This window comes from Cyrtonyx montezumae, unplaced genomic scaffold (genome assembly GCF_038088225.1).
Source record: "Cyrtonyx montezumae isolate F1298 unplaced genomic scaffold, pur_monq_1.0 scaffold_63, whole genome shotgun sequence".
In the NCBI taxonomy this organism is placed as follows: Eukaryota; Metazoa; Chordata; class Aves; order Galliformes; family Odontophoridae; genus Cyrtonyx; species Cyrtonyx montezumae.
Window position 1 is genome coordinate 72,396 of NW_027072071.1, and position 20,180 is coordinate 92,575.

The 20,180-nt window shown below is 64.3% G+C and overlaps 2 protein-coding genes across 6 annotated transcripts; one reads left to right on the forward strand and one right to left on the reverse strand.

Annotated features, from left to right (window-relative positions):
• Nucleotides 1-195: 195 nt before the first annotated feature.
• Nucleotides 196-1,550, reverse strand: BLOC1S1 (biogenesis of lysosomal organelles complex 1 subunit 1). Its single transcript, XM_065750083.1, has 4 exons — nucleotides 1,458-1,550; nucleotides 1,200-1,272; nucleotides 565-697; nucleotides 196-447 (listed from the first exon to the last, which is right to left on the reverse strand). The coding sequence occupies exons 1-4, from the start codon at nucleotides 1,516-1,518 to the stop codon at nucleotides 337-339; spliced, it is 378 nt and encodes a 125-aa protein (XP_065606155.1). The 5' UTR covers nucleotides 1,519-1,550; the 3' UTR covers nucleotides 196-336.
• Nucleotides 1,551-4,269: 2,719 nt separating this feature from the next.
• ITGA7 (integrin subunit alpha 7) lies at nucleotides 4,270-19,570 on the forward strand. Of its 5 annotated transcripts, none has more exons than XM_065750121.1 (26): nucleotides 4,270-4,586; nucleotides 6,478-6,605; nucleotides 6,720-6,799; nucleotides 6,920-7,175; nucleotides 7,659-7,790; nucleotides 9,163-9,370; nucleotides 10,496-10,689; nucleotides 10,772-10,860; nucleotides 10,945-11,072; nucleotides 11,677-11,772; nucleotides 11,870-11,931; nucleotides 12,012-12,181; nucleotides 12,365-12,514; nucleotides 12,599-12,711; nucleotides 12,800-12,998; nucleotides 14,040-14,123; nucleotides 14,197-14,276; nucleotides 14,360-14,437; nucleotides 14,518-14,620; nucleotides 16,424-16,600; nucleotides 16,678-16,770; nucleotides 17,188-17,301; nucleotides 17,439-17,537; nucleotides 17,612-17,737; nucleotides 18,480-18,630; nucleotides 19,219-19,303. In XM_065750121.1, exons 1-25 carry the CDS (start codon nucleotides 4,366-4,368, stop codon nucleotides 18,585-18,587), a joined length of 3,288 nt encoding a protein of 1,095 aa, XP_065606193.1. In that variant the 5' UTR covers nucleotides 4,270-4,365; the 3' UTR covers nucleotides 18,588-18,630; nucleotides 19,219-19,303. The 5 variants fall into 5 exon arrangements, with proteins under 5 accessions (XP_065606193.1, XP_065606194.1, XP_065606190.1 ...); XM_065750122.1 differs by lacking the exon at nucleotides 7,659-7,790 and adding an exon at nucleotides 7,926-8,045; XM_065750118.1 differs by lacking the exon at nucleotides 18,480-18,630 and adding an exon at nucleotides 7,926-8,045 and having other exon boundaries at nucleotides 4,276-4,586; nucleotides 19,219-19,570.
• Nucleotides 19,571-20,180: the final 610 nt, after the last annotated feature.

The following is a 20,180-nucleotide window of genomic DNA, read 5'->3' on the forward strand; positions in this document are numbered from 1 at the left end:
AGCAGCAGCAGCAGAGCTGGTCTGAGCCCGGGGGGGGGGCTACAGCTGCTCCTCCCTCTGTGCCTGGGGCCTATGGGCAGGACACCTCTGGCGGGGAGGGGGGGGGACCAGGCACACGGCCACCCCCTGTCCCTGGGGATTAGCACCGGCCCCGAAGGAGCCTTTGTCCAGAGAAAAAGGGGCCTCAGAGCTGGGTTTAGCATTAAAGAGGATGAGGGGGCTTAGGGGGGGCAGCTGGGGCCATGACACTCCTCACTGTGGTTTTATTTTGCTCGGGTGGGTCCCCAAGCTCCGGTGGGGGGGGGGGGGGGGAGGAGGGTCGTCCCGTGGGGGGGCTCAGGAGCAGGTGGGCTGCAGCTGCCCCTTGTAGATGTACTCCAGGGCGGTGGCAATGGTCCGCATGTCCAGCTCGATGCTGCGCGCCCAGTTCTCCACGTCACCGATCTCCTGCCAAAGAATGGGAGGAGGGAGGGGGCACGGCGGGCTGTCAGCGTGCTGCCCGATGCCCCGGGATTGGGGGACGGGGGGGGGACGACAGGGGGGTCCTGGGTGTGGGGCGCCCACCTTGAGGGCCTGGTTGAAGTTCTCCACCATGGTGATCCACTGCCCCGTCTGCTTGGCAAACTGCGCTGCCTGCACCTGCAGCGTCTTCACCTCCTGGTCCAGCTTGCGTTGGTTGACATAGGCCTGGGCCACGCTGCGGGGGGGGGGGGACAGCCAAGAAAGGGGGGGTACTGAGGACGGATCCCATGGGGGGAGGATTGGGGGGCGGCAAGAAGCTGGGAGATGAGGGAGGAGTGGGGTGCCTAAGAAGGGGGGCTTCTGGGGTGGGGTCGGGAGGGTGATGCCAGGCTTGGTTTGGGTGGGGGAGGGGGGAGTCACGAAGTAGGGAGAGGATGAGAGCGTCTGGAGAAGAGGAGGGGGAGGAAGGGGTGTGGGGGCGGCCCACTGCTGGGGGGGGGGGTATGGGATGTGGGTGGAACCGGGGGTGTCAGGGAGGGGGGGGTGTGTGTGGGGGGGGGGGGTGTCCCCCATGGGTCTGAATGAAGGAGGGACGGATATTATCAATGGATTCGGGCAGGGGGCAAACAGGGGCTGGAGCTGCGGGGGTCCCATGGTGGAGTAGGGGGGGGGACCCAACCAACCAGGGGTGTGGAGGTCCCCTCCCGGGGGTACCGTACGGGGCGGCCCCGCCTCACCCCACGTTCAGGTGGTCCACGAGGGCCTCCGTCAGCCGCGTGGCGGCGGCGATCGCCTCCCGACGGCGCCGCTCTGCGGAACGTGACGTCATCGCATGACGTCATCGCGCTCCGCCGTGACGCCACGCACCGCTCCCTCAATCCCCCCCCCTCCCACCGACCCCTCTCCGATTGGCGGCTCCGCGGACCAATGAGACGGCGAGCCGCGGCGCCCCCGGCCAATGGGCCCGCGGGGGGGGCGGGGCGGGGCGGGCTCACCCTGCAGCTCGCGTCGCTCGCTCTGCCGGGCTTGGTGCTCCCGCAGCAGCCGGGACAGCATGGCGGCTCCGCGTGACGTCACTGTGCGTCACCGCCCCGCCGCGGGGCATTGTGGGGGAGGGGCGGTGCTATGGGGTCGGCTGTAGGGGATGGGGGATGGCTGTAGGGGGAGCTGTGGGAAGCTGGAGTGGGGCGGCGTGGAGGGGTTATGGCGATCCGGGGAGACTGTGTGGGAGATGTAGGGGTACAAGGAAGCTGTGGGGTTTACAGGATGGGTTTTGGGGGGGGGGGGGGCTGTCGGGAGAGATAGAAGGGTTTGGGGGACCTATAGGGCTTCAGGGAGTCTATATGGGAAGGTTTAGGGGCAATAGGGGAGATAATGGTGTTCTGAGGGAAGCTATAGGGTGGTTACAGGGGTCTTGGGAGAGTTATGGGGATTCAGGGAGAGTATATGGGAACTGGGGTACAAGGAACCTATAGGATACCGAGGGAAGCTATAGGGTCTATAGGATGGGTACTGGTGGGCTGTAGGGAGAGATAAAGGGTTTTGGGGAACCTATAAGACTTCAAGGAGGCTATAGGGAAAGGTATAGGGGCAATAGGGGAGATGTAGTGGTCTGAGGGAAGCTGTAGAATGGATATAGGTGTGTTGGGGGGAGTGATGAGGATCCAGGGAGCCTATATGGGAATTATAGGGGTACAGGGAACCTGTGGGGTCCTGAGCGAAGCTATAAGTTCCATAGGATGGCTATAGGTGTCTTGGGGGAGTGACAGGGATCCACACAGCCTATATGGGAACTATATGGGTACAAGGAATGTATAGGGTCTATACGATGGGTATGGGGGGGCTATAGGGAGAGGGTTGTGGGGACCTATAGGTCTTCAGTGAGCCTATAGGGGAAGGTATAGGGGGCAATAAGGGAGATACAGTGGTTTGAGGAAGTCTATGGGTAGGGCATGTGGGGTCTTGAGGGAGTTATGGGGATCCAGAGAGCCTATATGTGAGCTATAGGGGTACAGTGAACTTACATGGTACTGAGGGCTGCAATAGGTTCTATAGGATGGGTGTAGGGTGTAGGGGGGGGCTATGGGGAGAAAGAGAGAGGTTTGGGGGACCTGTAGGGCTTCAGGGTGCCTATAAGGTTCTTGGACAACTATAGGGGAGGATATGGGGCAGTAGGAGAGATACAGTGATCTGAGGGAAGCTATAGGGGCTATAGGACAGCTATGGGGGCCTGGGGGTGCTGTGTGGGCACGAGGAGCCTGTAGGAGTTTGGGGGAGCAATAGGGATTTAATAGGATGGCTATAGGAGTCTGGGGGGACTATAAGGGCACGAAGAGCCTATAGGGGTCTGGGTTGGGGTCAGGGAGCTGTAGAGGTGAGGGGGGTGCAGGATCCATAGGGGCTATAGGGAACCATAGGGGTGTGGGTGGGACTATAGGGAACCATTGGAGCCTTAATGAGGGGCCGTTACGGGTTGGGCTTGGCTATTATGGGATAGGCCTGGCTATAATGGGATGCACGTGGCCATTGAGCGCCGGGTTAACCGGGGCTCAGCCCAACCCTGCCCGTCCTTCCCCAGGAATGAGCCGGGGGAGGGGGGGTGCAGCTACCGCCCCACCCTGGGTCTGACTGAGGGCTGTATCAGCTCCGTCCTCACAGCGGAAATAAAATCGATAACGTTGATGCCAGGAGCTGAACCCTTTCCCTTCCTGTCCTTATCCTTATCCCCGTTCCCGTTCCCATCCATATTTGCATTTCCCTCCCTGCTCTTGTTCCCATCCCCATTCTTGTTCCCACCCCTATTCTCTTTCCCTTCCACGTCTTTATCCCCGTTCCCTTTCCCATCTTGATTCCCTTTCCCAATCCTCATTTCCCTTAGTATCCCCATTCCCATTTTCCTATTCATGTCCCTATCCCCCTTTCCCTATTCCCCATTCCCTGTCCACTGTTCCCTATTCCCCACCCCCATTTCCCACCTCATTTCCCATCCCCTGTCCTCATCCACACCCCCATTTCCCACCCCCATTTCCCATCCCCACCCCCATCCCCATTCCCACTCCCATCCCCATTTCATTCCCCGTCCCTGTTCCCATTCATGTCCCCTTTCCCCTCTGCCCCAGGACACCGTGGCTGTTTCCCACGGTGGCCGTGCTGTCGCAGGGGGATTTGGAGAGGCCAGGAAGTGGGGGCTGAGCTGGGGGCCGGGGGGGCTCGTTCTCCCACCCTCATCCCCAGGGCTGCAGTGAGGAGGAGGAGGAGGTCAGGCACATTCACACGGCCGGAGCACTCTGCCAGCTCCCACATATCTCCGCGGGCCTTCGGAGAGCGGTTAAAAATAGCAGAGAGCTGGAAAACATCAGTGCCCCCCCCGCCCCCCCCTCCACTTTCTGGCTGGGGCTGCTCAGCCCTGGGTCCCCAGGGTGGGTGGCGTTCCTGCACCTCCCAGGGTGGGGGATGGGGGATCCCGGGGTGTCATTGTGTGTGTGGGGGGGGTCGCTGTGGGGGTGACACTTTTGGGTAACGTTAGAGGGTGTCACCTCGTGGCTGTGGCCGTGGTGTGTGGGGTGGGGTGGGGGGAAAAAGGGGGGGGGGGGGGCGGTGCGATTTGGGGTGCGGAGCACCGCAACGAAGGATGCAGTGCACAGTGCGCAGTCACTGCAGCAGCTGAGGAGCGCCGGGCGCGGTGTCCCCACGCGGTGGCCCACGCGGTGTCACGGCGGCGTGTGTCACGGTGCCGGTGCTCTATCACCGTAGCACGTCCGTCCCCCCCACCCCACGCAGCACTGTCCCGGCTCTGTGTCACCGCGCTGTCTCACAGTGCTGTGTCACCGCCCCGCGTCCCCGCGCAGCGTGACACCGCGTGGCCCATCGGGGGGGCCGTGCTTCGCCGGGACCGCGGGGGAGATGGGCGGACCGCGGCGGAGCGGTGCGGAGCGGTGCGGTGCGGGCATGGCGGGGCTGTCCCCCGTGGGGCTGTGCGTGTCGTGGCTCTGCCTGCAGCTGCTGGGCACCGCAGCCTTCAACTTGGACGCTGCCAACACTCTGCTGAAGGACGGAGCCCGGGGCAGCCTCTTCGGTTTCTCGGTGGCACTGCACCGGCAGCTCAGCCCCGAGCCGGCCAGCTGGTGAGCGAGACCCCCCCCCCCCACTTCCACGGATTTTTCACGGGGAGAGCGGTGCGGTGCTGGGGGAGGAGGGGTGGAATTCGGGGCTTTGTGGGGAACGGAAAGTGAGCTCAGTTTGCATCCCCGCCCCATCGCCCGCGCGCAATGCCCGGCGTGGAGATGCCCAACGCCCACCCGCGTGCCACCGGAGCCTCCGGCACTGGGGGGGAGAGGTGGGGGACACGGAGCCGCAGCCGTGGGGTCCCTCAGCCGTGGGGTCCCGCACTGTGGGGTTCTGCACTGTGGGGATCTGCATCGCGGGGTCCCGCACCGTGGGGTCCCGCATCGTGGGGTTCTGCATCGTGGGGTCCCGCACTGTGGGGTCCCGCATCGTGGGGTCCCGCATCATGGGGTCCTGCACCGTGGGGTTCTGCATCGCGGGGTCCCGCATCGTGGGGTTCTGCACCGTGGGGTCCCGCATCGTGGGGTCCTGCACCGTGGGGTTCTGCACCGTGGGGTCCTGCACCGTGGGGTCCTGCATCGTGGGGTCCCGCATCGTGGGGTCCCGCATCGTGGGGTCCTGCACCGTGGGGTTCTGCACTCTCGGGTCCCTCTCCGTGGGGTCCGTGGGTTCTCCCGTCCCCGGAGCGCCCCGGGGCGCAGCCGCTGTAGCGCCGACGCAGCGTCGCCTCCACCCGGAGCCGCTCGGCTCCGCTGCCGCCTCTCCGCATTCCTGGCGCCCGCCCGGGGCTATTTTCGCTCCCGGTAGCGGAGTTCCTTGGGCAGGTGCTTGGAGAGCTGCTGGCATCGGGCTGCGTGCCGGGAGCGGGCACGGCACCGGGAGCTGAGCGCGGCACCGGGCACAGCACCGGGCGCGGCACAGACACCGGGCACTGAGTGTGGTGCTGGGCTTGGCACCAAGCATGGCACCATGCGCAGTAGCGGGCATGGCAGGAGCACCAAACACAGCACCAGCACCCAGAACCGGGCATGGCATCGGCTGCTGAGCGTGGCAATGGGATGGGAGGCAAACGTAGCACCAGGCGCGGCAGCAGCACCACGAACAGCATCCGACACAGCACCGGCACCGGGACTGGGACACGGCACCGGGCACCGGGCACAGCACTGGGTCTGGTGCCGAGCACAGCATCGTGCAAAGCGCTGGATATGACACCAGCACCGGGAATGGGGCACAGCAGCGGGAACGTGGCACCAGCACGCTTGCTCCCCCCCATGCCAACCCCCCCCTGGGGCTGTGCTCAGCCTCCTTACTTGGTCCCTTGGCCTGGGCACCCCGGGCACTGCCCGGTGCTGGGGGCCACTCCCGTGCCTCCTTCTGCCTCCCTCCATTTTTGGGCATGTTGCTGCTGAGTTATTTTGAGTGAATTCCAGTTTATTTTTACCAGCTCAGCTCTCCTGGGACTCCCTTGTGCCTCGAGGCCACCGGTCTCCGGGGAGAGGCACAGGGGTGCCCGGGTGCCCCGTGGCCATGGGGTTCTTTCACTGCTGTGCTCCTCTGGGTACAGCGGGACACGTCCCAGCGTTGTCCTCATGGGACCTGGGGGGGCTGCAGGGGGGTCAGGGTGGGGGCTGGGATGCGCTGAGTTCTGGGTGCTGCCATGCTCAGATCACAGCAGCTCTGCTGGGCTGGCATTAACGGAGCATGCATGGTGCAGCCCGGCCAGCGTGCCCCTCCCCCCACATTTACATCCATGAAATCCGTGTGGGGGCACACGGACAGCTGTGCGGGGGTGTCAGGTCAACGGGGTGGGTGCAAAGAGGGGGTCCAACACCAGCTGCATGTGTGCATGGCACGCATTGTGTGTGCACACATGTGCATGGCAGCAATCCCGGGGGGGAGGGTGGGGGTTGGGGGTTCCCTTGCCCTGATGTGGGGTTCCCATCTCTGCAGGCTGCTCGTGGGAGCCCCCCAGGCGCCGGCGCTGCCCAGCCAAGCAGCCAACAGGACGGGGGGGCTCTTCGCCTGCCCGCTGACCCCCGAGCCCTCCGACTGCTGGCGGGTGCCCATTGACGAGGGAGGTGAGGGGCACGGACGAGGGGGGCCTCCAGACCCCTATGAGACCTCTAAGGTGGGGGGGTGGGTGGTGAGGTGGGGCACAGGAGTGACGCTGCCCACGTGTCCCCCTCAAAAAGTGGATCTGCAGAGAGAGAGCAAAGAGAACCAGTGGCTGGGGGTGAGCGTGAAGAGCCAGGGCGCCGGCGGCAAGATCGTGGTGAGCATGAGGGGGAGCACAGCAGGGAGAGGGCGGAGGGGGAGGGGGGGGGGGTGGGGAAGTTGGGATTGGGGGGGGGGTCTGTCCTGGAGCTGCACAACGCTGAGTGCTTGAACCCAGACCTGTGCCCACCGCTACGAAGCGCGGAACCGCGTGCGTCAGCCGCTGGAGACGCGGGATGTGATCGGGCGCTGCTTCGTGCTGAGCCAGGACCTCCGTGTGCACGACGAGCTGGACGGGGGGGAGTGGAAGTTCTGCGAGGGGCGGCCGCAGGGCCACGACCGCTTCGGGTTCTGCCAGCAGGGCCTGGCGGCGGCGTTCAGCCCCGATCAGCACTACGTCCTCTTCGGGGCACCCGGCACCTACAACTGGAAGGGTGAGCACGGGGGGGTGTGCGCGTACATGGGCGGTGAGTGTGACGCGGGTGGGCGTGAGGGCCCCGTGTGTGCTGAGTGTGAGCTGCCTGCCGCGTGCAATGCGGCTGCGTGTGTTCGTGTGCGTGTAAAGATGCCCGTGCATTGGTGCACTGCGTGTGAGCGCGGAGGTATGGAGATGTGTGCATGCTTTGCGTGCACGTGGGTGTGTGCCTGGGTGTGTGCGCGTGGGTGTGTGCACGCATGTAAAGTCGCACACACGCAGTGTGTGAGCACGGAGGAGTTTGCACGCTGTGTGAGCTCACGGAGCTGTGTGTGTGTCCGTGCCCATGTGTCTGTGCACTGGGATGCCCACGCAGGGACAGCTCCCACACCCCACACGCAGCACTCCGGGCCCCCTTTGCCCCCGAGTGGTCCCTGAGAGGGGAGGGTCCCCCCCAGGGAGGGTCCCCCCGATCCCCTCTGACCCCTCCTCGGCTCCGCAGGGAACCTGCGTGTGGAGCTGCTAAACCAGAGCTCCCTCGATTTCCTGCGCTACGACGACGGCCCCTACGAAGCGGGGGGCGAGAAGGATCAGGACCCCTCTCTCATCCCTGTGCCTGCCAACAGCTATTTCGGTACGGGCACGGCGGAGCCCGGAGCGGTGTGGGGACCCCCACGTCCCCCCCCACACCGCCCGGCTCCAGCCTGCCCCATCTCGTGCCCCCGCTGACGCCCTCTCTCTTTCTCTCTCGGCCCCGACGTGCGTGCAGGTTTGTTGTTTGTGACAAACATTGATAGCTCAGACCCCGACCAGCTGGTGTACAAAAGCCCAGACCCCACCGAGAAGGCGCCCGGCGCGGCGGGCGATGTGCCCCAGAATAGCTACCTGGGTTCGTACGCGTGGCAGTGCCGAGCACGCCGCGTCCCCGTGTGCCACCCCACAGCCGTGTGTGTGTGCGTGTGTGTGCGTGTCAGCCTCCCCCGTGTCTGTGCAGAGCGGAGCGGAGCTGCAGCCCCGGGCGTGCGTGCATATTTGTGCACACACGTGTGCGTGCATGATGCATGCCTCGCTTTGCACGCTTCTTGCTGTGCGTGCACCTCGCGCTCGTGGGAGTGCACGGAGCGCATCTCACTCAGCCCCTTGCACACTCAGCCCCTTGCACACTCAGCCGTGCACGCGCATTGCTATGTACTGCCCCATGCCACCCTTCATGCTTGGGACCATTTGGGTCCATTTTGTGCCCCCCCCGCCCCCTGCCCAGCTGGTTCTCCCTGCACCCATCTCTGTCCCTGTGGCTGTTCATGACCTTCCCATGTCCCATTGCTTCGCTGGGGCTGAGTGGGGGCACTGCCAGGCTCGGAGCTGAGGTTGCCCTGGGGAGGGGGTCCCCAGGGTCCCACCTGGGTGCTAAGCCTGGTGTGCCACCCCCCTACAGTCCAGGTCTCTGTGCTTTCCCCTCCTGTGATGTTTCTGCATGTGGGGTGCATCCTGCTGGGAGGCCTCGGGGGGGTCTGGATTGGGGGCTGGGCATGGGCTGGGCTGTGCTGCTGGGGGGGGTCGGGCACTGCTACTGCTGCTGGGGAATGCGGGGACTCCCCTGGGGGCTCTGCATCTGCAGCTGGGGAGGGTGAGCCTGGCGCTCTAGCAGCTCTGCCCCCAAAATCTTCCCCTCCACCCATGTGGGGAGGGGGCTATTCCTCGCTCCCCCCTGCTTTCCCCTGGACCAGAACTGGAGGAGGACCCCCACCCCCTAAAACGCAGGGCGCACAGAGCAGGGAAACTGAGGCACAAGCGAGCCACCCCCCCCACCCCCCCATCCCCATTTCCACCCACCCAAACACCGGGGCAGACCCCACCTCGGGCAGACAACGCACCCAGAGGGCTGAGCAGAGAGAAAGAGAGAGACGGACAGATGGACGGACGGACAGGGGGGCACCGGGGTGGGGTTGGGGGGGGGGGGGAGCCGGGGGGGACACCGACCTCTCTCCCACCCCGTTAACCCATAGGATTCTCGGTGGACTCGGGCGCGGGGCTGACGAGGCGCCGGGAGCTGAGCTTTGTCAGTGGGGCACCGCGTGCCAACCACACGGGAGCCGTGGTCATCCTGCGCAGGGACAGCGCGCACCGCCTGGTGCCCGAGGCTGTGCTGCCCGGCGAGCAGCTCACGTCTGCCTTCGGTTACGCGCTGGCGGTGCTGGACCTCAACAGCGATGGGTGAGTGAGGGAGGGGATGCAGTGCCACGCTGCTGTGGTGCCACAGTGGGACTTTGGTACCAGGGTACCTTGGTGCTGCGGTGCCTTGATGGCCTCATGCCGTGGTGGCATGGTGTGACAGTGCCATGGTACCATGGTATGTTGGTGCCGTGGTGTCATGGTATGTTGATGATGTGGTGCCATGCTGTGTCAGTGCCATGGTGCCATGCTGTGTCAGTACTGTGGTGCCATGCTGTGTTGGTGCTATGGTGCCATGCTATGTCAGTACTGTGGTGCCATGCTGTGTTGGTGCCATGGAGTCATGTGTGTTGGTGCTGTGGTGCCATGGTGAGCCAGGGCTGTGGTGCCATGGTGTGTTGGTGCCATGCTGTATCAGTGCCATGGTGTCATGGTGTGGGGTTAGGGTTAGGGTTGGGGTTGGACTCGATGATCCCTTCCAACCCCTATGATTCTATGATTCTATGGTGTGTCAATGCCATGGTGCCATGCTGTGTTGGTGCCATGCTGTGTCGGTGCCGTGGTGCCATGCTGTGTTGGTGCCATGCTGTATCGATGCCGTGGTGCCATGCTGTGTCAGTGCCATGCTGTATCGATGCCATGGTGCCATGCTGTGTCGGTGCCATGGTGCCATACTGTGTTGGTGCCATGCTGTGTTGGTGCCGTGGTGCCATGCTGTGTTGGTGCCATGCTGTGTTAGTGCCATGGTGCCATGCTGTATCGATGCCGTGGTGCCATGCTGTGTCAGTGCCATGCTGTGTTGGTGCCGTGGTGCCATGCTGTGTCGGTGCCATGCTGTGTCGGTGCCATGCTGTGTCGGTGCCATGCTGTGTCGGTGCTGTGGTGCCATGCTGTGTCGGTGCCATGCTGTGTCGGTGCCGTGGTGCCATGCTGTGTTGGTGCCATGCTGTGTCAGTGCCATGGTGCCATGCTGTGTTGGTGCCATGCTGTGTTGGTGCCATGGTGCCATGCTGTGTTGGTGCCATGATGCTTTGGCAGCACAATGTTTTTGTGCCTCGATGCCGTGCTGGTTCGGTGCTGCTTTGATGCCACAGTGCCACGGTACTGTGGTGCCCCAGTGCCACCCAGGGGTGGTCCCAGGGGGTGATGCGCCCACTGTGCCCGCAGCTGGATGGACTTGGTGGTGGGGGCCCCCCACTTCTTCGAGCGCAAGGCCGAGATCGGGGGGGCCGCCTACGTCTACATCAACCCCGCGGGGCACTGGGATGCCGCCACCCCCCTGCGCCTCACCGGCACCCACGGCTCCATGTTCGGCATCGCCCTGGGCACCGCCGGAGACCTCAACCTGGATGGCTTTGAGGGTGAGGGGCTGGGGGGCGGGGGGGATCTGGTGCCCCCCCTTTGAGCTGCTGTGCCCTCCCCTCACTGCTCCTGCCCCCCCAGACCTGGCTGTGGGGGCCCCGTTTGATGGTGCTGGCAAGGTGTATATTTACCACGGCAGCAAGTTGGGCATCGTGGCAAAACCGGCTCAGGTGAGTGGTATGGGACTGGGGTGTGTGGGGTGTCACCCACTGCCCCCCAGCTGCTCCCAGAGTCGTGGCTGTCCTCGTCCCCAGGTGCTGGATGGGGAAGGCGTGGGGGTGACGACCTTTGGGTACGCGCTCTCTGGAGGGGTGGATGTGGATGGGAACCTGTACCCCGACCTGCTCGTCGGCTCCCTGTCTGACGCCGTGGTGCTGTACAGGTGAGTGCCCACTGCGGGCCCACCTGGCCCCAAACAGGGCACCCCCACCCCTGAGCACCCCCTGACTTTGAGCATCCCCACCCCTGAGCACCCCCTGACTCTGAGCACCCCCACCCCTGAACACCCCCCTCTCTGAGCATTCCCATCCATGAGCACCCCCACCCCTGAGCACCCCCATCCCTGAGCATCTCCCATCTCTGAGCACCCCCTGACTTTGAGCACCTCCCATCCCTGAGCACCCCCATCCCTGAGCACCCCCATACCTGAGCACCCCCATTCCTGAGCACCCCCATTCCTGAGCACCCCCACCCCTTAGCATCCCTTAACTGTAACCATGAGCATCCCCACCCCTGAGCACCCCTGACTTTGAGCATTCCCCATCCCTGAGCACCCCCCCATCCCTGAGCACCCCCAATCCCTGAGCACCCCATCCCCAAGCATCCCCCACCCCAAGGTTCCATCACCTCCCCCCTCCCCCCTTCGTGCACCCCCTGACCCAGGGGTCCCCAGTTGCAGCCAGGGGTCCCGCACAGGGTGCAGGTGCTGGGGCTGTGACCGGGTGGGGGTCTTCCTCCCACCCGGCGCCGCTATGCTCCCCCCACAGAGCCCGCCCGGTGGTCTACATCTCCCGGAACGTCTCCCTGCTCCCAGCCAACATCGACCTGGAGCAGAGCAACTGCCAGCACCAGGAGGGCATCTGGTGGGTGCCACCCATCCCCCAGCCCCACATGCAGCTGGAGGGGTGGGCGCTGCCTCATCTCACCCCATCTCCCCCCCTCCCCCCCACATCCCCACAGCGTGGACGTCCAAGCATGCTTCAGCTACACGGCCACTCCTGCCAGCTACAGCCCCCCCCTGGGTGAGCGCACACGGGGACGGGGGACGGGGGACCCCGGGTTTTTGGGGGACCCCAGCACGGCCCCGTCCCTCTCCCACCAGTGCTGGAATACGTGTTTGACGCCGACACGGAGCGGCGACGGCTGGGTCACCCCCCCCGGGTCACCTTCCTGGGCCGCCGGCCCTCGGATCCCGAGCACCAGTTCTCCCACAGCGCGGAGCTGCCCCGGCAGCACGCACGCACCTGCACCACCGCCACCTTCCGGCTCCAGGTGGGCTCCCGTCCCCACTCCCACCTTGTCCCTTCTCCCCATCCCCACGGTCCCATCCCGATTCCTGCCCCCGTTTCCATCCCATCCCCGTCCATATCCTCGTCCCATCCTCATCCTCCCTCCACCCCCATCCCGTGTCCCCCCCCCCCCCCCCCCTCACCTTTCCTGTCCCTGCCTCTGCAGGACAGCATCCGCGACAAGCTGCGCCCCATCACCGTCACCCTCGCCTACGGCATCCAGGGGGCCGGGACATCGCGGCACAGCCGGGCTGCCACCCTCCCACCCCTGCCCCCTGTGCTCAGCCCGCAGCAACCCAGCAGCCACCGCACCGAGGTGAGCGGCCGGCTATGGGGCCGGCTATGGGGCCGGCTATGGGGCCGGTTCCGGGCGTCCCACCGCACTCTTTTCCCTTTGCAGGTGCACTTTCTGAAGCAGGGCTGCGGGGATGACAAGATCTGCCAGAGCAACCTGCAGCTGCGCTTCCAGTTCTGCACCCGCCTCGGGGACGCCGATTTCCTGCCCCTACCCAAGTGAGCGCCGGCCCCACGCCGTCCCCACGCCGTCCCCACGCCGTCCTCCGCCCCACACGGCGCGTGGGGCTCACGGGGGCTGTCGCAGGGGCGCGGATGGCACCGCTATCTTCGCCATGAGCGACCAGAAGGATGTGGCCCTGGAGATCCACGTCACCAACGTGCCCTCGGACCCCACGGAGCCGCAGAGGGACGGGGACGATGCCCACGAGGCCGTGCTCACCGCCCGCTTCCCACAGGAGCTGCCCTACTCCGCAGTGCGACCCTACGACGGCCGCGCAGCCCCGGTGCGGTATGGGGTGTGGGGTTTTGGGGGTGGGACCTGGGGGGTGAGGGGTGGGATGGATGGAGGGATATGGATGGATGGGATGGTAGTGGGTTTGGGATGGGGCTGGTTCTGGGGGTGCTGGGTTCTGGGGTGCTGGGCTTGGGATGGGGCTGGTTCTGGGGGTGCTGGGTTCTGGGGTGCTGGGCTTGGGATGGGGCTGGTTCTGGGGGTGCTGGGTTTTGGGGTGCTGCGTTTGGGATGGGGCTGGTTCTGGGGGTGCTGTGTTTTGGGGTGCTGGGTTTGGGATGGGGCTGGTTCTGGGGGTGCTGGACTTTAGGATTCTGGGTTTGGGATGGGTCTGGTTCTGGGAGTTCTGGGTTTGGGATGGGGCTGGTTCTGGAGCTGCTGGGTTTTGGGGTGCTGGGTTTGGGATGGGGCTGGTTCTGGGGGTTCTGGGTTTGGGATGGGGCTGGTTCTGGGGGTGCTGGGTTTCGGGGTGCTGGGTTTGAGATGGGGCTGGTTCTGGGAGTTCTGGGTTTGGGATGGGGCTGCTTCTGGGTGTGCTGGGTTTTGGGGTTCTGGGTTTGGGGCTGGTTCTTGGGGTTCTGAGCTTGGAATGGGATTGGACCAAGGGGTCCCAGGGACGCTGGATTTTTCCTCAGGGTTCCAGGTTAGCTGGGGTTCATGACGGAGCTGGTTCTGGAGGGCTGGTGTTTGGGACGGGGTTGATCCTGGGGGTTCTGGGTTTGGTGTGAGGTTGGTACCGTGGGTGTCGGGGTTCGGGATGCTGGGGTTCGGGACAGGGATGGTTTCTGGGATTCTGTGGTCCCGAGTTTGGGATGGGGATGGTCCCGGGAGTCTCAGGGATGCTGGATTTTGGGACAGGGCTGCTTACGGGGTGCAGAAGGATGGATATGGGGCTGGCTCTGGGGTTCCCAGGGATGCTGGGGTTCAGGGACAGGGCTGGTTTTGGGGGTTCTGGTGCTGTTTGGGCTCTGGGATGGGGCTGGTTCGGGGGGTCTCCGGGATAGTGGAGTGTGAGACAGCTCTCTGCCCCCAGGACAAACCAGTGGTGTGCCTGGCCAACCAGAACGGCTCGCAGGTGGAGTGCGAGCTGGGGAACCCCATGAAACGCGGAGCCCAGGTGAGCGCACCCCCAAAAACCTCCCTCCAACCCTCCCAGCCTCAACCCCAACCTTCACCCTGTGCCCCCCCAGGTGCGTTTCTACCTTATCCTCAGCACTCTGGGCATCACCCTGCAGACCACGGACCTGGAGGTGGAGCTGGCCCTGTCCACGTGAGCCAAACTGGGGGGGGGGGATATTGGGGGGCTTTGCGATGCCCCCAACCCCCACACCCCAACTCCTTTGTTGTCCCCAGGATCAGCGAGCAGCCAACGCTGGAGCCGGTGGTGGCCCGGGCACGTGTGGTCATTGAGCTGCCCCTCTCAGTGACGGGGTGAGTGGAAATGGGGTGGGGGCTGCAATCCCCCCCCCCCACCTTTTCCTGGGGCAGCATTAACCCTGCTGTCCCTGCAGCATGGCGGTGCCACCCCGGCTCTTTTTTGGGGGGACAGTGCGGGGTGAGAGCGCGGTGCGGCGCGAGAGCCAGGTGGGCAGCGCCGTGCTCTTCGAGGTGACGGTGAGTGGGGTGCAGTGGGGGGCTCAGCCCCATATGAGCATCCTGTGGGGCTGCGTTTTGGGGTTCTGGGTTTGGGATGGGACTGGTTCTGGAGCTGCTGGGTTTTGGGGTGCTGGGTTTGAGATGGGGATGCTTCTGGGGGTGCTGGGTTTGGGGATGGGGCTGCTTCTCTAGGTGCTGGGTTTTGGGGTTCTGGATTTTAGGATGGTTTTGGGTTTGGGATGGAGCTGGTTCTGGCGGTGCTGAGTTTAGGATGGGGCTGGTTCTGGAGCTGCTGGGTTTTGGGGTGCTGGGTTTGGGATGGGACTGGTTCTGGAGCTGCTGGGTTTTGGGGTGCTGGGTTTGAGGATGGGGCTGCTTCTGGGGGTGCTGGGTTTGGGGATGGGGCTACTTCTCTAGGTGCTGCGTTTTGGGGTTCTGGGTTTGGGGATGGTTCTGGAAGTTTTGGGTTTGGGATGGAGCTGGTTCTGGGGGTGCTGAGTTTGGGATGGGGCTGGTTCCGGAGCTGCTGGGTTTTGGGGTGCTGGGTTTGAGGATGGGGCTGCTTCTGGGGGTGCTGGGTTTGGGATAGGACTGGTTCCGGAGTTGCTGGGTTTTAGGGTGCTGGGTTTGGGATGGGGCTGGTTCTGGGAGTTTTGGGTTTGGGATGGAGCTGGTTCTGGAGGTGCTGAGTTTGGGATGGGGCTGGTTCCAGAGCTGCTGGGTTTTGGGGTGCTGGGTTTGAGATGGGGATGCTTCTGGGGGTGCTGGGTTTGGGGATGGGGCTGCTTCTCAAGGTGCTGGGTTTTGGGGTTCTGGATTTGAGGATGGTTTTGGGTTTGGGATGGAGCTGGTTCTGGCGGTGCTGAGTTTGGGATGGGGCTGGTTCTGGGAGTTTTGGGTTTGGGATGGAGCTGGTTCTGGGGGTGCTGAGTTTGGGATGGGGCTGGTTCCGGAGTTGCTGGGTTTTGGGGTGCTGGGTTTGAGGATGGGGCTGGTTCTGGGGGTGCTGGGTTTGGGATGGGGCTGGTTCTGGGCTACTGGGTTCTGGGGATGTGTATGGGGCTGGTTCTGGTGGTGCTAGGTTTGGGACTGGGTTGGTTCTGAGAGTGCTGGGTTAGAGGATGGGGATGGGGCTGGTTCTGGGGGTGCTGTGTTTTGGGGTGCTGGGTTTGGGATGGGGCTGGTTCTGGGAGTTTTGGGTTTGGGATGGAGCTGGTTCTGGGGGTGCTGAGTTTGGGATGGGGCTGGTTCTGGGGGTGCTGGGTTTGGGCTGCTTCTCTAGGTGCTGCGTTTTGGGGTTCTGGGTTTGTGGATGGTTCTGGAAGTTTAGGGTTTGGGATGGAGCTGGTTCTGGCGGTGCTGAGTTTGGGATGGGACTGGTTCCGGAGCTGCTGGGTTTTGGGGTGCTGGGTTTGGGATGGGACTGGTTCTGGAGCTGATGGGTTTTGGGGTGCTGGGTTTGAGATGGGGCTGGTTCCGGAGCTGCTGGGTTTTGGGGTGCTGGGTTTGAGATGGGGCTGGTTCTGGGAGTTTTGGGTTTGGGATGGAGCTGGTTCTGGAGGTGCTGGGTTTGGGATGGGCTGGTGCTGGGCTACTGGGTTCTGGGGATGTGTATGGGGCTGGTCCTGCTGGTGCTAGGTTTGGGACTGGGTTGGTTCTGAGCGTGCTGGGTTAGAGGATGGGGATGGGGCTGGTTCTGGAGGTGCTGGGTTTGGGATGGGTCTGGTTCTGGGGTCCTGTGTTTGGGGATGGGGTTGGTCCTGGGGGGTCTCAGGATCCCACCATGGACCACGGATCCCCCGGTAATGCATCTCCCCACAGGTGTCCAACCGGGGCCCGTCTCTGAGGACGCTAGGCTCAGCCTTCCTCACGCTGCTGTGGCCCCACGAGCTCAGCAATGGGAAGTGGCTGCTGTACCCACTGCAGCTGGAGCTGCTGGCTGCCCCGGGGCAGCGTACGGCGTGCAGCCCCGCTGCCAATCCCCTGCGCCTGGCACTGGTATTTGGGGGACTTTGGGGGTGCTGGGGACGGGGGGGTGGGAGTCAGCCCTACCCACGTGTGACTGTGTCATCCAGGAGCCGCCGGGAGGGGCTGAGGTCACCGAGGAGCCTGCTGCAGGGTCCTGGTGGGTGCCAGCGCCCGCTGAGAGGAGGAGGAATGTCACTCTGGTGAGTGGGGCTGTGGTGCTGCCATCCCCGGGGTGTTCCTACTGCTGGGATTCTTCCACTCTTGGGGTGCTCCCATTCCTGGGGTGCTCCGACTGCTGCGGGACCTCCATTCCTAGGATTGGGTTCCCAGCAATCCCATTTTTTCCCACTCTTGGGATATTTCCGTCCCTGGGACACTCCCGCTCTTGGATTTTTTCCATCCCTGGGGTGCTTCCCTTCCTAGGCTGCTCCCATTGCTGGGATTCCCCCACTCGTGGGGTATTTCCATCCTTGGCATGCTCCCACTTTCGGGATTTTCCCGTTCCTGGGGCATTCGCTTCCCCAGGCTGCTCCCATTTCTGACATTCCCCCACCCCTGGGATGCTCCCTCTCTTGGGGTGCGTGGCCGTGCTGTGCCCTCCCCCCTCCATCCCACAGGACTGTGCCCAGGGCACTGCACGCTGCCTGGCGTTTCGCTGCCCACTGCACAGCTTCGAGCGCGCTGCCGTGCTGACTGCACGCGGGCGGCTCTGGAACAGCACCTTCCTGGAGGTAGGACAGGGACAGGGATGGGACCCCCGGGGCCACGCAGGGGTCCACCCCATCCCATCCCCCATCCCATCCCCCATCCCATCCCCCATCCCATCCCCCATCCCATCCCCCATCCCATCCCCCATCCCTCGCTGCAGGAGTACCTGGCGGTCACCTCGGTGGAGCTGATAGTGCGTGCCAGCGTCTCAGTGACCTCCTCCATCAAGAACCTGGTGCTGAAAGACGCTTCCACGCAGGTCTGGCTCTGTGCCCCCCATTTCTGTCCCCTACCCCCTCCCTGCAGCCCTCTGACCGGTGCTGCCGTCACCAGATCCCTGTCACCATCTACCTGGACCCCGGCGTGGCGGTGGCCGGCGGCGTGCCATGGTGGGTCATCCTGCTGGCTGTGCTGGCTGGCATCCTGGTCCTGGCACTGCTGATCTTCATCCTCTGGAAGGTGAGAGGGGGAGTGAGGTCAGGATGTGTCCCCTCCCTGCGGCACAGGGTCCCCTGGCTGTACTGTGCCATGCTGTGCCACACGACCTGGGCTGTGCTGTGCTACATTGGGCACACTGTGCCATGCAGTACCACCCTGGCTGTGCCATGCTGTGCCACACGACCTCGGCTGTGCTACTTTGGGCACACTGTGCCATGCAGTACCACCCTGGCTGTGCCATGCTGTGCCACACGACCTCGGCTGTGCTACTTTGGGCACACTGTGCCATGCAGTACCACCCTGGCTGTGCCATGCTGTGCCACACGACCTGGGCTGTGCTACATTGGGCACATTGTGCCATGCAGTACCACCCTGGCTGTGCCACACGACCTCGGCTGTGTTACTTTGGGCACACTGTGCCATGCAGTACCACCCTGGCTGTGCCACACGACCTCGGCTGTGTTACTTTGGGCACACTGTGCCATGCAGTACCACCCTGGCTGTGCCACGCTGTGCCACACGACCTTGGCTGTGCTACTTTGGGTACACTGTGCCATGCAGTACCACCCTGGCTGTGCCATGCTGTGCCACACAACCTGGGCTGTGCTCCTTCAGCCACGCTGTGCCATGCTGTGCCACCCCCGTCGTGCCACGCCATGCCACGCTGTAGGATCACTGTGGTGCCACGCCACGTGGTGCCATGCCATGCTGCTCCCCCCCCAGCTGGCCGTGCCCATCCTCACCTTCTCACTTCCCTCCCCAGTGTGGCTTCTTCAAGCGGAGCAGCCCAACCTCCCGTTACACCGCTAACTATTACCGGGCGCGGCGGGGGCTGCAGCCCTCGGAGGTGGACAAACAGGGCCAGCGGTAACACGGGGCTGCTCCCACCCCGGGGCCGCCAGCAACCAGCACGGGTGTGCACGGGTGTGCTGCCTCCTGCACGCGTGTGTGAGGGCGTGCAGAGCGCTCGGGTGGAGGGATGAGGGCCTGCAGGCTCTGCTTGCGGTCGTGCGAGGGTTTGCAGCGGCAGGGTGGGAAGGGTGGCAGTGTTGGGGTAGCAGGTTTGTGTCGCCGCTGCGAGGGTTTGCTGTGGGGTTGTGCAAGGTTTTGCAGTGCCGGTGCATGGGTGGGTGAGGGTTTGCAGTGCCAGCGTGCGGCCGTGCCAGGGTTTGCAGCATCGGGGTGGCTGGAGGAGGGTCTGCAGCGTCAGGGCAGCGGGGTGTGCGAGGGTTTGCAGTGTGCGCTGCATGGTCGTAGCAGGGTTTTGAGCAGGGACGTGCAAGGTTACCAGCACCAGCTCTGGGATGCACACAGCCCGGTGCAGCTCTGGTGTAATGCCCCTGCCCTGTGCCATCCTTGGACTGAGCGCAGAGGGAGCGGTGGGTGCAGAGCTGTGGGCACCTGGAGCTGTACCCAAAGCCACCAGGCTGTGTGCTGCCTGACGAGGCCGAGCCGTGGCCCCGATGCCATCCCCACGGCGCTGACCCCGCTGCTCTCCGCAGTTGGGCTTCTTCCGCCGGGCACGCTACGTGCCACCAGCTGTGCCACAGTACCACGCTGTGAAGATCCCACGGGAGGAGCGGCAGCAGTTCCGTGAGGAGAAGATGGGCACCATCCAAAGGAAGGAGTGGGCCGTGAACTGGAGCGAGCCCAGTGATGGGCACATCACCCCCAGCTCAGCGTAACCCCAGGGACCCCCACCATGCTGCTGGACCGCAGCGAGCACAGGGACCCCCCCCTCTGCTGCTGGCCATGCCCTGAGGAAGGGCCCTCGGGTGACACGTGGGGATATGCACACGTGTGGCTGTGCACGCCTGCCCTGGATGGGCACACGCAGTGGGACAGGGTCACAGGGACAGCTCAGCCCTGGGGGCACCGCTCATCCCCACAGCGCTGAGCCCATTGTATGGGGATGGCTCTGCCCTAGGGGGCTGGTTTGTCCCCAAAGGGCACAGGGACAACTCAGCCCTAAGAGATGACCTATAAGCATGGCTCTGCCCCTAAGTGATGGCTTACCCCTGAAGAGTCAGCTCCGCTCCATTGAACAAGGCATGGCCCCAAAGGGATGGCATGTCCCCACAGGGTACAGGGACAGCTCAGCCCTATAGGTATGGCCCCATCCTATGAGCACGGCTTTACCCCAGAGTGACGGCTTATCCCTGAAGGGCCAGCTCAGCTCCAAGGAACAGGGCTTGTCTCCCAGGGGCTGCCATGTCCACGGAGGGCTGGCTCGCCCCTAAAAGGACAGACTGTCCCCCAAAGGACGGCTGTGCCCTACAGGGACAGCTCAGCCCCCCAGGATCCTATGGGCATGGCTCTGCCCAACTGGTGCTGCTGTATCCCCCTCGTCCTTAAACTGCTGCCTGTGCCCCCCACGGACGGCCCAGCCCCACGGCAATGGCTCCGCCCCACGGGGACACCTCACCCCCCCACGCAAGTGCCGCTCTTCCCAATAAAAGGAGAA

Bases quoted from the DNA above. Each gene is read 5' to 3' on its own strand.
- BLOC1S1 (XM_065750083.1), bottom strand. From the start codon at position 1,518: ATGCTGTCCCGGCTGCTGCGGGAGCACCAAGCCCGGCAGAGCGAGCGA. The intron at 698-1,199 runs GTGAGGCGGGGC...CCCCCCCCGCAG, and splicing joins GTGGACCACCTGAACGTGGG to CGTGGCCCAGGCCTATGTCA. The intron at 448-564 runs GTGGGCGCCCCA...ATTCTTTGGCAG, and splicing joins ACTTCAACCAGGCCCTCAAG to GAGATCGGTGACGTGGAGAA.
- ITGA7 (XM_065750118.1), top strand. From the start codon at position 4,366: ATGGGCGGACCGCGGCGGAGCGGTGCGGAGCGGTGCGGTGCGGGCATG. The intron at 12,182-12,364 runs GTGGGCTCCCGT...CTGCCTCTGCAG, and splicing joins CCGCCACCTTCCGGCTCCAG to GACAGCATCCGCGACAAGCT. The intron at 16,771-17,187 runs GTGAGTGGGGCT...TCCATCCCACAG, and splicing joins GGAGGAGGAATGTCACTCTG to GACTGTGCCCAGGGCACTGC.